Consider the following 12,988-nt stretch of genomic DNA (forward strand, 5'->3'; position numbering starts at 1 on the left):
TCTATATATTGTAAACTATTAAAACCTATGGATGAATTTTTGTGCACGTAATCAAAACAATAAATCAGAAAAAAACAGAGAAGCATTATCTTCTATCAGTTGTAAATTTTCTATCCTCTTTTTTTTGTATTTTTGTTTTATCCATTTGTCTCTATATCTCTGAGACTAGTCATTAAGATTTTCTTTAGGCTATGCTAATATCCTACACTTAAAAAATGCAAAGAGCCTTCAAATAATCTTTGACCTAGACTCCTCTTTTGACTGGCATTTTAAACAGATCTTTAGGAATGATTTTTCTTCTGCAGATATGCTCAAAAAACACCAAGTCCTTGCAATTGTTATATCTGGGCTGGATTACTGTAATTCCTTATGATAGACTTTTCTTTTCCTAAAAGGTCACAGAAGAGGCTTCAATTGATCCAAAACACTGCCACTAATGTGCCATCTAAGACTAGGATGAGGAAAAAAACCTGATTCATCCTGATTTGTATTTAAAATCTTTCTCCTCAGCACGAAGCCCTGAATGATCAGACTTTATATAGACCTCATTTACTATGGGACCACCATATTATTCCAACAGAGCACTTCATTCTCAAACTGCAGGCTTATTTGTGATTTGTAGTTTATGTAAGTAGAATGGGAGAAAGAGCCTTCAGATATCTGGCCCCTCTACTGTGGAACCAGATCCTAGTTCAGGCTTGGAAGACATTAACTCTTTCCGCTTATAAGATTAGCCTTTAACATCTGCTATTAAAGGTACTTGAGAGACTTTGGTTGACACACTGAGTACATCTCCTCCACTCCCCTTTTTTTCAGTCCGTGTGCGTTTACATACCAGTACTGCATGTTATTAACTTTTGTCAAATTTTTCCTGAAACCTTTTTTTGTTGTTTCTGGTCTCTCTATGCTTCTTTTTTCTGTCTCCCCTTTCCCCTCACCAGCCACTGCAGTATGCTACCTCTCCCAACCCTTCCTTAGGTTTCTTCCTGTAAAAAGGATGGTCTTCTATTGACCACTGAAGCAAAATCAAAGATCTTTAATAGTACCAGTGCAGAAAAATAGTAGAAGCATAAACAGTAGGCAAATGAACAGCAGCTGCACTTGAAAAATAGCTTTATTAAATTATAAAAATAGGCTTGATGCAGTTAATACCACATGGAGCAGGTCCATAGGCAAAAAAGTCTATTAAATATTCAGTACAGTCATTCCAGAAGTTACATATACCCTTGGAGAAAGTGTTAATGAGTGGGGGGAAAGTGCATATTAAGCTCTCAGTGTCAATATTTTCTTTTGTCAAATTTCATCTCAGGAGCAGAATTATATATAGTTCACATAAAAAAAATACATTACTTTTTGTTTGTGTTATATATTTATTAAGTGAGTATGTTATGATGTTGTATAGTGATGGTTTGCCACCAATGACCTTAATTAAAAATCATTCTAAATATTTTATTAGCTATGGTCTAATATTCTAGGTAAAGGTAGGTAGGTAAAAAGAACCTTAGCCACAGAGAGAAATTAACAGACTACATAATTAAAGTAAACGTCATATATAATGTTACCTGAATGATTCAAAGTGAACATGCAAACAGTGTTATGTAGAAGAGTAATTATTCACTTCATCTACTCGTGTATGCAGACTGGCCATGTATTCTTATGCTTTTCATCAACAGTTTGATTTGGTAAGAAAAAAAGTGTAATTTAACCTTCATATTCACAGTCAAGTGACTAAAAAAATAATATTCCTAAAAAGAACCCACAAACATTTAAGTCACATTTTCTACTATATTAAGGTCAGATTTAGTGTGAATGGACACACACTAAAGATGGCAGTCAGCTCTATGCTTGTACTTCATTTTCATCTTCGGCGTCAATTGGTATGGTTTCCATGCCGATCTTTCCCATGGCGAAATTGATGAAGACCTGTGAAGGTTCAGCAATAATGTAAGAGCCATGTCAGTATGAAAGGCAATTATTTTTCTCTGACCTGCTTAATTTTGGCTGGTCAGTTTCCCACCCCCACCCCCACCCCACCCCACCCCCCCACCCCTCCTGTCCTGTCTTCTGCCTATAGTATGTTCCAATCCCCGAGCCTCAAAGGGGTAAAGTGGTTGAAGAGTATCAGCACTGGCTGCATATAAAGCTCTTGGATTCTCACCCTAACTCATATTCCATTTATTTTCCCTCAGGCCTCCCCTCTGTCAGTTTCCCTCTGCCTCTTTTAAACTTTCTCTTTCTCTGTCTTTCACTCCCACTCAGCTTTCTTGTGTCCCTGCTTCTTTTCCCACCTCTCGTCTTCTCTCACTCCCCGTCGCTTTTTTCTGTCCCTTGCCACCATCAACCCACACCTACAAAAACCTCACACTAGTTCTTCCCCTCTCTCAGTTTATGTTGTCTCTTTTTTTTCTCACCTCATCCAGTGTGGTCTGGCTCACAGAGAAGTGCTTGATCTGCAGAGCAGTCTTGTTGGACTCCAGCTGGTCGAAGATGTCAGCCAAACCTCCAGAAGCAAATGGGACGTGGTACTCCACCACAGTCGAGTGCTGGTCCTGTGTGTTGGAAAAGGATGCCAAATGTGAGGTAAAAAGTTAAAAGAAAGTGCTCGTTCTTCTTTAACTATAATTTGATTCTTGCACTTGTATGAAGAAAATAAAATCCTTCTTAATCTTACAATGCTGCAAACATTATTTTGGGGGTAGAAAATCTACTTTTTTAAAAAAAAAATACTGTATACGCACTGTACTTTTGGTAAGGGCTCTGGGCACAGCAGGTTCTTATATAATGAGTTTCCTTCTATTCTTAGCTGAGCAAGTCAGCATTATAATGAAGAAAAGTCCACATGGGTAGCGAGGTATCAGACAAAGTTCATTTTTATAGATTCTTTAATGGTGCACTGATCATTATTATCATATTAACACTGATTCAAACGTGTACAGGGAACACGGTTAATCACAATGACAAATACACAAAATGATCACCCAGCTCGGAAGGTAACCCCATGCTTAAATGACTAATTTAGCGCTTTCATGGGCAACAACTTTGCTGTTTTGGTTCACTCCCACATTCCCTCAGGAGTTGGTGAAGAGTGAGGCAGACAGAAACATGACGCCAAATTAGTGCTTATGCTGATTCATGTCTGCTGGATGTGTAAATAAGCAACTGTTTGCTAACACGTTTGCCTTAAACACTGACAAATATAGCCATATTTATATATCCATCTGTTATATATAATTATATACCAGAAACATAACCGATCTAAAGGACCTTGGAATACTGCCAGGATTTGTCACAATCACTGCATCTGTGGATTTATTATATTAGTTTGTTAGGCAAATAATAAAGGATGGAAATAATACCCAAAAAAGGCTCATAATTTAAGAGTATCTTGCCTTATTAATTATCAATTGATCATTAATGCCTCGTGTACTTTAGAGTTTATAGTGCATATTTAAAAATATGCACAGAAAGTAGTCAAGAGTCCTTTTTTTACCAAGTACTCTTGACTGCTCTGGATAACTCACCTTGAGATAAGTGCTGGGGAATCTGCGCTGCATGAAGCTAGTGATTTTCCCTACGTCACAGGAGGCCTCAGCCAAGTACATCTTCACAGTGAACCCACTGCCAAACCTGCACAAGGGAGATTTTATGAACAAAGCAGAGTTCTTACATGTCTGAGGCATGGGGCTCTGGTGGTGGAGTGAGAGAGTGTGTGTGTGTGTGCGTGCGTGTGTGTGTGTGTGGTGGAGGGCACTGTTCTTACAAATTAAATTGAGCATTCAACTGCACAAAGGACCATGGGGGGCAAGAAAGAGAGGCAGTGGAGACAGGGTGTGGAGAGCAGTAATGGCAGGGTTGTAGGATGAGGAGAGGTCACTAACCTGTTCTTAATGTGCTGCAGGGAGCCCAGGCATCGGAACTGACCTTTCACCATGATGGCAAGACGGCTGCACAGTGCCTCACATTCCTCCATGCTGAGATTTGGAGACAAGGAGGGAAAGATAAAAGGTCATACAAAGGTCCATTAGGATAAAAGTAATTACCCATGCCAGCTGTCACACAGAAATATATATATATATATATATATATATATATATATATATATATATATATATATATATATATATATATATATATATATATATATATATATATATATATATATGTTATTGCATTTGTTATCAAGAGTATGCTGTGGGAAAAGATTGAATGGCTTTGTCCTAGAATGCTAATTATCTCTGCACAAATCTCTCCTTTGTGCTGAGGTCATATAATGGGTGCATGATATCTTCTAACCTGTGGGATGTGAGAACCACAGCACACTTTCCTTTCACTTCCTCAGAGATGATTTTCCATAGGTGACGCTTAGTACGAGGGTCCATGCCAGAGCTTGGCTCATCCTGTGGATAACGGAGGAATGAGACAAGAATAGAGGAATGGTCAAAACAGCATAAAGGCATCAAATGAAAACATGGAAGGCAGCATGTAGCAAACACAGCGTAGTGCATACAGTAGAGGGAAGGGCACAGCAAAGAAGAGAGAGTAAACACATATATAAATGCAAAATAGGAATGGGGATGGGAGGTCCAGTGTTGCATGCAGAGCAAACAACAGAGAAATGAAGACAAATCAAACAAGGGAGCACTGGTTACTGAAGAAAACACGGGGTGGAAAAGGGAATAGCTGAAGACAAAAAGGGATGGAAAAAGAGAGAGAGGATTTGATGGAGACATAGGCACAAACAAACTTAAAAGCTACAGGCAAGACCACCCCTCGGGTAAGCTTGGGTAAGCAGACTAATTAACTATATGCGATCTGTCAAGTCTAAGTGATCGATATCTGCTTTCCTTCAAAGACCATTTCAGGAAGAACGGTGCAGAGTTAGTTTAATATTTGTTGTCTGGTGACTTGTTAGGAAATTAAATGTGCAGCTACAGCAGTGTGAACAGGTGTGTTCTCACCAGGAGAAGGATTTGTGGATTCCCGATGAGAGCCAGCGCTGTAGAGAGCTTCCTTCGGGTGCCACAACTGTAACCGTCGGTAATGATGTTTCTGTGGTAGTTGAGCTGCAGCCTCTTCAGTAGGTAGTTCACCAGCTACAGAGGAAACATGCAGGGGATTACAAAGTGGATGGACAAAATAACAAACAGCACACGTGAGAGGACTCTAGTTTGGCATTCACTAATCCCAGCCAGAATGTGACTACACAGATAGGTTACATTGTAATAATTTTTAATTAGCAGTCTGTTTTCTTTTTTAATTGGTGGTGCAGCACCAGTGGTCAAAGCAAATCATTTATTTATTACTGCATGGACTACCACCTGTAATCTTCTGTTTAGACACTTTACATGCTAAGTGATAAGCACGAGATTAATGATAGAAAACAACAATAATTAAAGGTAATAAAATTTGCTTTGCCTTTTTCCATCCATGTTTATATCAGAAGCAGAATACTTTATTAATCCCTAAAGAAATTATGTTATGTATGCTCTTTATGTATTATATATATCTGAATGTAGATCATGGAAATGTCCAAACACCGTCTGTTGTAAACTACTAATCATTGCAGGAGATGTGTAATGGTCTTTCAGTGATGTAACAGGAGTCGATAGGTCTAATGATTGCTCCTCGTGGCTGTTCGACCCCCTGCCTTCACCCCAAAGCAAAATGAGACAGTGTTATAGACTACCATGCTGCTCCTAGCTTCATCCACATGATAAAGCTTCAAACAGTTGCTGCTCCTTAACAGCCAAATCACAACTGCAGTCACTTCAAGACGCTTTATATTGTAAGGTAGAGACTCTAAGATAATGCAAAGAACTCAACTGGAGACCCTCAGTGGAGATCTAATATATAACTACACATACTTGTTTTCACAACAGGAAAATATAGATTTACATGATAAAGGGTAAAGGGTGATTCTATTTCTTACTGCCAATTTTATATTCCTGTTACACGTGTAACTGCTTTCTCCCATTTCATCCAGTACAGCCACACAACAAATAACTAAGGTATCTATCTATTCCACTTCCATGAATATTTAATTATGTTTGTACAGCAGTGATGACTTTACACTGTGACTTTATTCTATCTAAACTCTATGCAGTCCCGGGGCTGCAGAAGCTGATGCAGTATAATCCATTTGGTGCATGGCAGTTGATCCTGTGTGTTAAACCCAGCAGGGATCAAAAACCCTTAATGACTTATAAACATTAAAGTCACTTAAAACTCTTCAAGGCTTCCCTGTTAATCAAATAAAATAGTGTGCTGTAAATACAACTACATTTTCAAATAGCTTAAAGTGATTTCCCATTGGTAGGCTTTAGTCTTTTTCCCATTAGTTGGCAAATTTGGAAACCAGATCGATGAAGCAAGTTAATGCAATAGATACCTTCACATAGAGTCTCTGCTGTTTCTCTGTAAGACAATTCGCCTTTTGTCTAGAGTTTTCATTACCATTCACTGTTTTTAAAAGTTTTATACTAGACAATTTCATACTAGACAAATACACAGTGTTTTGTTATGTGAATGATAAAGACTGGTAACATAGACTATTCCTCATGCAAATCAAAATATGATGTTTTTATGTTCTCTCATAAAAGCTGCTTTCTATCACCTTTGATGTTACAGCTCATTAAGCCAACAAAACCATGTCAATGCAAAATGACCCCATTAAGGCCTGTCTCATTATGCACAGCTAGGGGACTGTCAGTAGGAGACAACATAAGAGGAACTCTATATATAACCTCAGCTTTGAGAATTAGCCTGATGCTGCTGCAGTTGCCATTATAACCATTGTTGTCAGTATACCGACCGGAGAGGAGGGGCTGTAACAACAGCAGTGAGGGTGATTAGTGTCAGACAGATCCATTTCTGTGCTTTACTGTCTGTGTAAGCATGTGTATCTATGTGCAGCACTCTTGGTAATGTGTGTGCTCAATTCTGTTGGTAAAATGCCTGAGACTGTCAGAGACAATGTTTTTGTTGTTCTTCATTCTGACCTCAAAATGGTGCAAAGAAAGAGAAAAAAGCAGACAGCGCTTACAGCTTGTCATGATATTTTCCACAATTTTTCACACTCCTAAGAGCTGCTTATTTTTGTTCTTCGCTGTCTTTCAAAAAAGAAATATTGATGGGATATTGATATTGAGCACACATCACGTGCTGATTGGTTGCTCTGCAGAGTCCTCTAATAAGCAGACACACTCAGCAATCACCACAGAAGCAAGATTGATTAGTTCTCAGGAATGATAAATGAGAAGATTGAGGCTTAAGTGGCATGTCAAATAAGATTCTCCCGTCATAAAAGCAGAATTTAAATATAAATTTTTCCGCAGTAATGCATACTACATCAGCTCAATTCTGATGTTTGGACTGCGCAAGCTGACAACAAAAGCTTTTTCATTTCGCTACAGATTCTACAGCTTTCATCACACATCATTCATTGCTGCACACTTTTTGATTCAGTATGCATAGGAGCAGCATCAGCTTCTAGTCCTGCGCTGGAAGTACACCTTTGAATTTATATCAGATCCCGTGTCACTTTTTGAATGCTATTGTCACTTGGCAAAGTGACAATAGGCACCACTGCGTCTGCAGCTCTTCCTTACCCGGTCTGTCTCCCACTTTGAGATGCCACGTATGCGAGCATAGAAGTACAAATGCTCTTCTCCAGTGAGCAAATCATCCAGAGCATCCACTTGAGGACAGTAGCCGATGTTAATTCCTTGTTTCCGGCACTCCATGATGTCTACCAAATGTCTGGGGGGAAAACACACACAAAGAAAGATTTTCTTAAGCAGCATTCACCACATGATGTGGGACAGGCATGTAGGATGTTTCAGAGGATCTGCTGTCTGTGGGGTGCTATCTAGCTTGCTAATATCCACTTTATATACTGACAACACAGCAGGACTGTACATTGCTACTTGTATGAAAGCTCTTCAGATACATCTTTAAGATAAAATTGCTAGTTTCTAAATCCCAAAACTATCATATTCAAATTTTCCCCAATAAAAATTAATAACATCCCTCATATGTGAATGATTGCATTACGTAATTAAATTTTGGAATTATCTATGCACCTGTACCAATAAAATGAAATTCTTTCTTGTAAATGTTTAATTCTATAAGTCATCTTTATTTTGCTGGAATGTGTACATACTTATCCTGACACCTCTGCATCACTTTAGTGTGCAGCTAAGATGCAAGAGTGGTCATAAAAACACAAATATTCCCGCTAAATTAATCCAGTGGTGGAAGAAGGGGGTAATAAAGAAAAACAGATTAAACACAAACATGCACTAGGCAACATTCAGATGTTACATAAAGCTTACCCATCCCAGTCCTTGATCTGTGCAGTGCCATCAGTGGGGCTAACGTCTCCAGTCAACATCTTGAAGGTGGTAGTTTTTCCTGCTCCGTTCACTCCCAGCAAGCCAAAGCACTAAAAATAAACACTAGTTTCTTAGTAACTTCAAGCATTTTGCTATTATGCAGTATTGTGACGTAAAGCTGGGCTCTTTAAAGATTAGCCAGGTCAGTATTTAGTGCTGCAAAACTATGTAAAAAAGAAGTGTGTCCAAAGAAAACTTTTTCATACAACCAGACATCTGAAGTAATAGAATAAAAATGACTCGGATCAAAGACTGGACTGAAATTGGTCAAAATAAAATAAAGGCTTTGAGAGTAAATTAAAACGACAGCTTAAAATGATCACTTTTTACTGACTGCAGAAGAATATGAAAATGCTGGCCCGTCTTTTTAGTCCATATTAAAATGTACAATATTGTACATGCTTGTTATAGCCGCCAACAGTGGCTCCAAATCCTCAGCTGTGTTAATAACAGTAGGCTGTTGGTATTTTAAATTAATTGCAATCTTTGACGAGTCCATTGCACACAGCGACTAGTACCACCGTACAGCTCTTCAGAAATAACAAAACAGAGGCTGTGTGATTTCTGGGTAATTATAGAGTTATGCTGCTGCCATAAGAGATTAGACATTATTACACAATACCCCCCATTTTGCTACCCTCTTGCCTTAGAACAGCTTTACTATATTAGTATTCTGTGCTCCTGCCTCTGAGGCTTACCTCTCCTGCAGGGATGCCCACAGACAGATTCTTGACAGCGTGGACCTTCTTAGTGAGGTGTTGATAGATCTTTGTGAGCTGGTTGACTTGCAGTATGTCTGAGCTAGCTGCTCCACTGGCCACTCTGAGATGCTCAGATACCACATCCTCATCCTGATCATCATCATAAGCTGCCTGAGGCACAGTCTTGATGTAGCAAATTAGACGCCTATAATACAGAAAGGTTGTTGTTTTGTTTTTAAATAAGTGCAAGGCATTCTAGTTAATATAAATGCTTTATCACCCCCCGTCCCTGCCACAAAAAAATAAATAAAATCACCAAAATCTTGGCCCACTTAGAATAAAAAAAATCTAATTTTACTTGCAATTGTCTTCTCTAATTATTTAACGTTGCTCTGTTGCATATTTAACCACCCGGTTGCATATTATCTGCATTTATTACATCTCATTTTCAGATTTTTGGCTACAAGAAGACTGCTTTATCAGTGTTAGCAGAAAACACATCTTGTGCATTTGCAAGTCCATCCTACCTTTAAAGAAAGCAAATGAAACTGACCTCAGTTAAAGATTCTGTGAATGTATATTCTCCTTTATATTACCAGCTCTGACTTCTGTGTTTCTCACCTGACTTTGCGCATTAGAGATTTGTTGATCAAAAGACGCAGCGTGAAGAAGACCAGGCCCTGGATGATGGAGGAGATGAACATCCATCCCAGAGCTTCTGTGGAGAATGGGTTCTTATAGGCATCGACTCCATAGCCACTGAGAATCTGGACCTCTATGTCACCTCTGGCCAGTTCCATCAGCCCATTCCCAAAGCTGAACTGCGGGAAGATGAGGAAGGCGTAGCTCAGCTTCTGGAAGATTTTCTGGATTGCCTACAGGAGAGAAGGACAGAAGAGGGGACAAGATCTGAGGATGTGAAACTGAGTTTAACTGAGCTCATCTTGAATTCTTCACTCTCCTGTCAATGGACAAGCAAGGTATGTTTTCTAAGTTTCCCCCTGATTCTTACAGTTAATCTTACCTCAGGATTATGCATTGATATTTGACCCAGAAAGTAGAGAATGCAGGTGGTCAAGATGGTGTTGACACTGATGAAGAGGTTGATGCACACGTAGCTGATAAAGGCCATCTCTGCATCCCTGAAGATCCCGGCAAACAGATACATCCATGGGAAGGTGGAAAACCTGAGATGACAGAATAATCGCATTTTAAACTTAAAAAAAATAACTCCACAGATGCACTTCAAAGCTGCGGTAATGTGGTTGGGTTGGTTTGAAATACAGAAAACAGTCAGAAGGTTATAACATAAAATTAATAGAGAAATTGTGCAGTTTTGCTTACAAATGCACCTTCTAAAATATAGGCTTGTCTGAAGAGAGCCAGACAGAGTAGCTACGAGCCTTAAGAAAAAGAAGCCAGCAAAGAATACTGAAAAGAGAAGGTGGAATATACCACGCTACAATGAGGGTAAACATTCAGTCATGAAGCCAAAATAGAGGAAGATAAATGACTTCTCCCTATATCGTCAAGGTGGAAAAAAGATCTTTCTTTTTTTGTTCTCTCTTTTCCCTCGCATAATCTGTTTGTCCATTTGATTGGTAAGTCTGGGTCAGCAATACAGAGAGTAAGAGAAGGAAGGGAGAAAGAAATGAAAAAAAAAAAAGAGCAGGGTGGGAAATGAAACAGACAGACACAAACAGATAGAGCCAGACAGAGACAAAGCATCTGCATGCTTTGCCCAAAAAAAAGTGCTTGGTAGGCAAGTGTGGGTGCCAAGCCATGACAAGGAACAGAAGCAAGAAGGCTGAACACCAGACCAGGTGGGTGCAGCCTGACAGATGGAGCACTGTGATTACTCATTGCTTGGGAAGGAGACATCTGTCTGATAAATGAGAAGCAGAGTCCTGACTTGGCCTTCTAAAATCTAGGGCTCAGGACTAGGCCTCCAAACAACAACGGCAAATACGAGAGTGTAAACCTCAGCAGCAGCTCGGGGATTGATGTAAATAATCCCAGTAATTCAGATGAGGCGAAACATGACACATCAGGGGTTTTGATACCATCCCCAAATCTAAATCTCTTTGTCAGACTGAACTGAAACCTTTGTATTTCGAGATTATAGCTAACCTCTATCTCATACTAAGTCATTCTGTTATTGCCATAAGCCCTGTTGCTTCCTGATTCCTCCCTTTCTCCCTCTCTAGTGTCTTTGCCTTGAATGGGATAAACATGTTGGCAGTGATTTTCCATTAGCATTGCAGTCCTACTGCCATCTGTCTTAGCAAGAAATTCACAATAAACTTTTTTGCAGCATTTGCTCGTCCTTATGCTCTGCGCTGTAAATCCAACCTACTGGCACAGAATTGCAGTGCATGTGTGGAGATAGGCTTTTGAAAATGTATAAACCTTTCAATGATTGCTTGACTTTGAAAAGTCCTCTGCAAGAAATGTATTGTGCATTTGAATGAATCAGTATTTTCCCTGTTTGACTCCTTGGATGAGCTGGGTTCATGTTGAGGGTGATGGGCCTGCTGCAAGCATAAAGCACCATTCAATGAATAGGTTTGGTTTAGAGCAGTGCAGATGCTTCTGGAAACTTCACACACTTCCTGCTGTTGTCTCAGCAAGGCAACAGCCAGAACAACACATTCACCATCTCTATGACAGATTTGATGCGGTTTCCTTAAAACATTTTTTATAAACATGTCCATCATTCAGTGTGGTTCAGGTTGAAAATAAACTCAGAGGTAAGTAAAAACAGTTACAGTACTGTGCAAAAGTTTTAGGCAGGTGTGAAAAAATGCTGGAAACAAAGAATGTTTTCAGAAATATAAATGATTGTTTACTGGCCACAAATGTATCCTGCAGTAGGACGATGACCCCATTTAGAAATCATTAAGAACTATCTTCAGCACAAAGAAGAACGAGAAGTACTGGAAGTGATGGTATGGTCCCCACAGTGCTCTGATCTCAACATCATCAAATATGTCTGGGAGTACATGAAGATACAGAAAGACGTGAGGACGCCTACATCCACAGAAGATCTCTGTTTAGTTCCCCAAGATGTTTGGAACAACCAACCAGCCGAGATCCTTCAAAAACTGTGTGCATTTTGTTGATTGATGAAAATAAATGATTATTAAACTTCCATTTTTGAAAGCATTCTTTGTTTACAGCATTTTTTCCTGCACAATACTGCATATTGCAACTAAAAGTGGCATAAGCAGTCATTACAGTACAGACCATTATCCTAGTGAACATTTAGGCCATTAGCAGTCTCTTTAATTTCCCTCTTTATGAAGTGGTAGCAAAGATTACCTGCACTAAACCTTTCAATCTGACTGCTTGTCTAACTGCTACTTTGCTATTGTGTTGCATCCATATTTTGTGACACTGTCATGTTCTCTGACTTTAGCCATTAGTAAGTATTAAAATATTATATATGACAGAATGATACCCAAATTAAGTTAAAATAAAATAAATCTTTGCTTTCATAATGGAAAGCAATCCAGTAGTATAGCTACTGTAGAGAGAACAATCTCTAAAAGATTGTCTTTCAAAATTTTCAGCCACATGAAGGACTGGTTCATTATCAAATACATTTTGTCAACAATATACACTCCAGTACAACTACAATGTGACTACAATTGGTGAATCTACTTTTTTCAAAGTTACTGACCCAAAGAGCACCAGGAGGAGAGTGACGGCACCCAAATTTTGGCGTTCTGTAAATGCTGGAATCTGGAAGGCAGCAATCACAACAACGGTCGCAGCTACGGGGACCAAATAGATGACCTATGGAAAAAGGTGGGGCACAATGCAGCAACAGAAAGTCACTTCGTTTAATAACTTTTAAAAAAGATATATGGATGAAATTAAGTTGAACACATG

General features: G+C 39.1%; 1 protein-coding gene across 2 annotated transcripts in view; it reads right to left on the reverse strand.

Moving 5' to 3' along the window:
- Positions 1-1,096: 1,096 nt before the first annotated feature.
- Positions 1,097-12,988, reverse strand: part of abca12 (ATP-binding cassette, sub-family A (ABC1), member 12) — a 57,770-nt gene continuing 45,878 nt past the window's right edge. For both annotated transcript variants that reach the window (XM_040027865.1, XM_040027864.1), the window contains exons 60-71: positions 12,777-12,892; positions 10,119-10,281; positions 9,716-9,969; positions 9,092-9,299; positions 8,334-8,443; positions 7,608-7,758; positions 4,959-5,093; positions 4,294-4,397; positions 3,879-3,971; positions 3,522-3,627; positions 2,412-2,549; positions 1,097-1,923 (exon numbers count right to left, since the gene is read on the reverse strand). In XM_040027865.1, the coding sequence (XP_039883799.1) occupies positions 1,840-1,923; positions 2,412-2,549; positions 3,522-3,627; positions 3,879-3,971; positions 4,294-4,397; positions 4,959-5,093; positions 7,608-7,758; positions 8,334-8,443; positions 9,092-9,299; positions 9,716-9,969; positions 10,119-10,281; positions 12,777-12,892 (1,662 nt within the window). In that variant the 3' untranslated portion in view covers positions 1,097-1,839. The remainder of the gene's footprint in view (positions 1,924-2,411; positions 2,550-3,521; positions 3,628-3,878; positions 3,972-4,293; positions 4,398-4,958; positions 5,094-7,607; positions 7,759-8,333; positions 8,444-9,091; positions 9,300-9,715; positions 9,970-10,118; positions 10,282-12,776; positions 12,893-12,988) is intronic.

The sequence above is a fragment of the Simochromis diagramma genome, unplaced genomic scaffold (assembly GCF_900408965.1).
Source record: "Simochromis diagramma unplaced genomic scaffold, fSimDia1.1 OVJJ01000343.1, whole genome shotgun sequence".
In the NCBI taxonomy this organism is placed as follows: Eukaryota; Metazoa; Chordata; class Actinopteri; order Cichliformes; family Cichlidae; genus Simochromis; species Simochromis diagramma.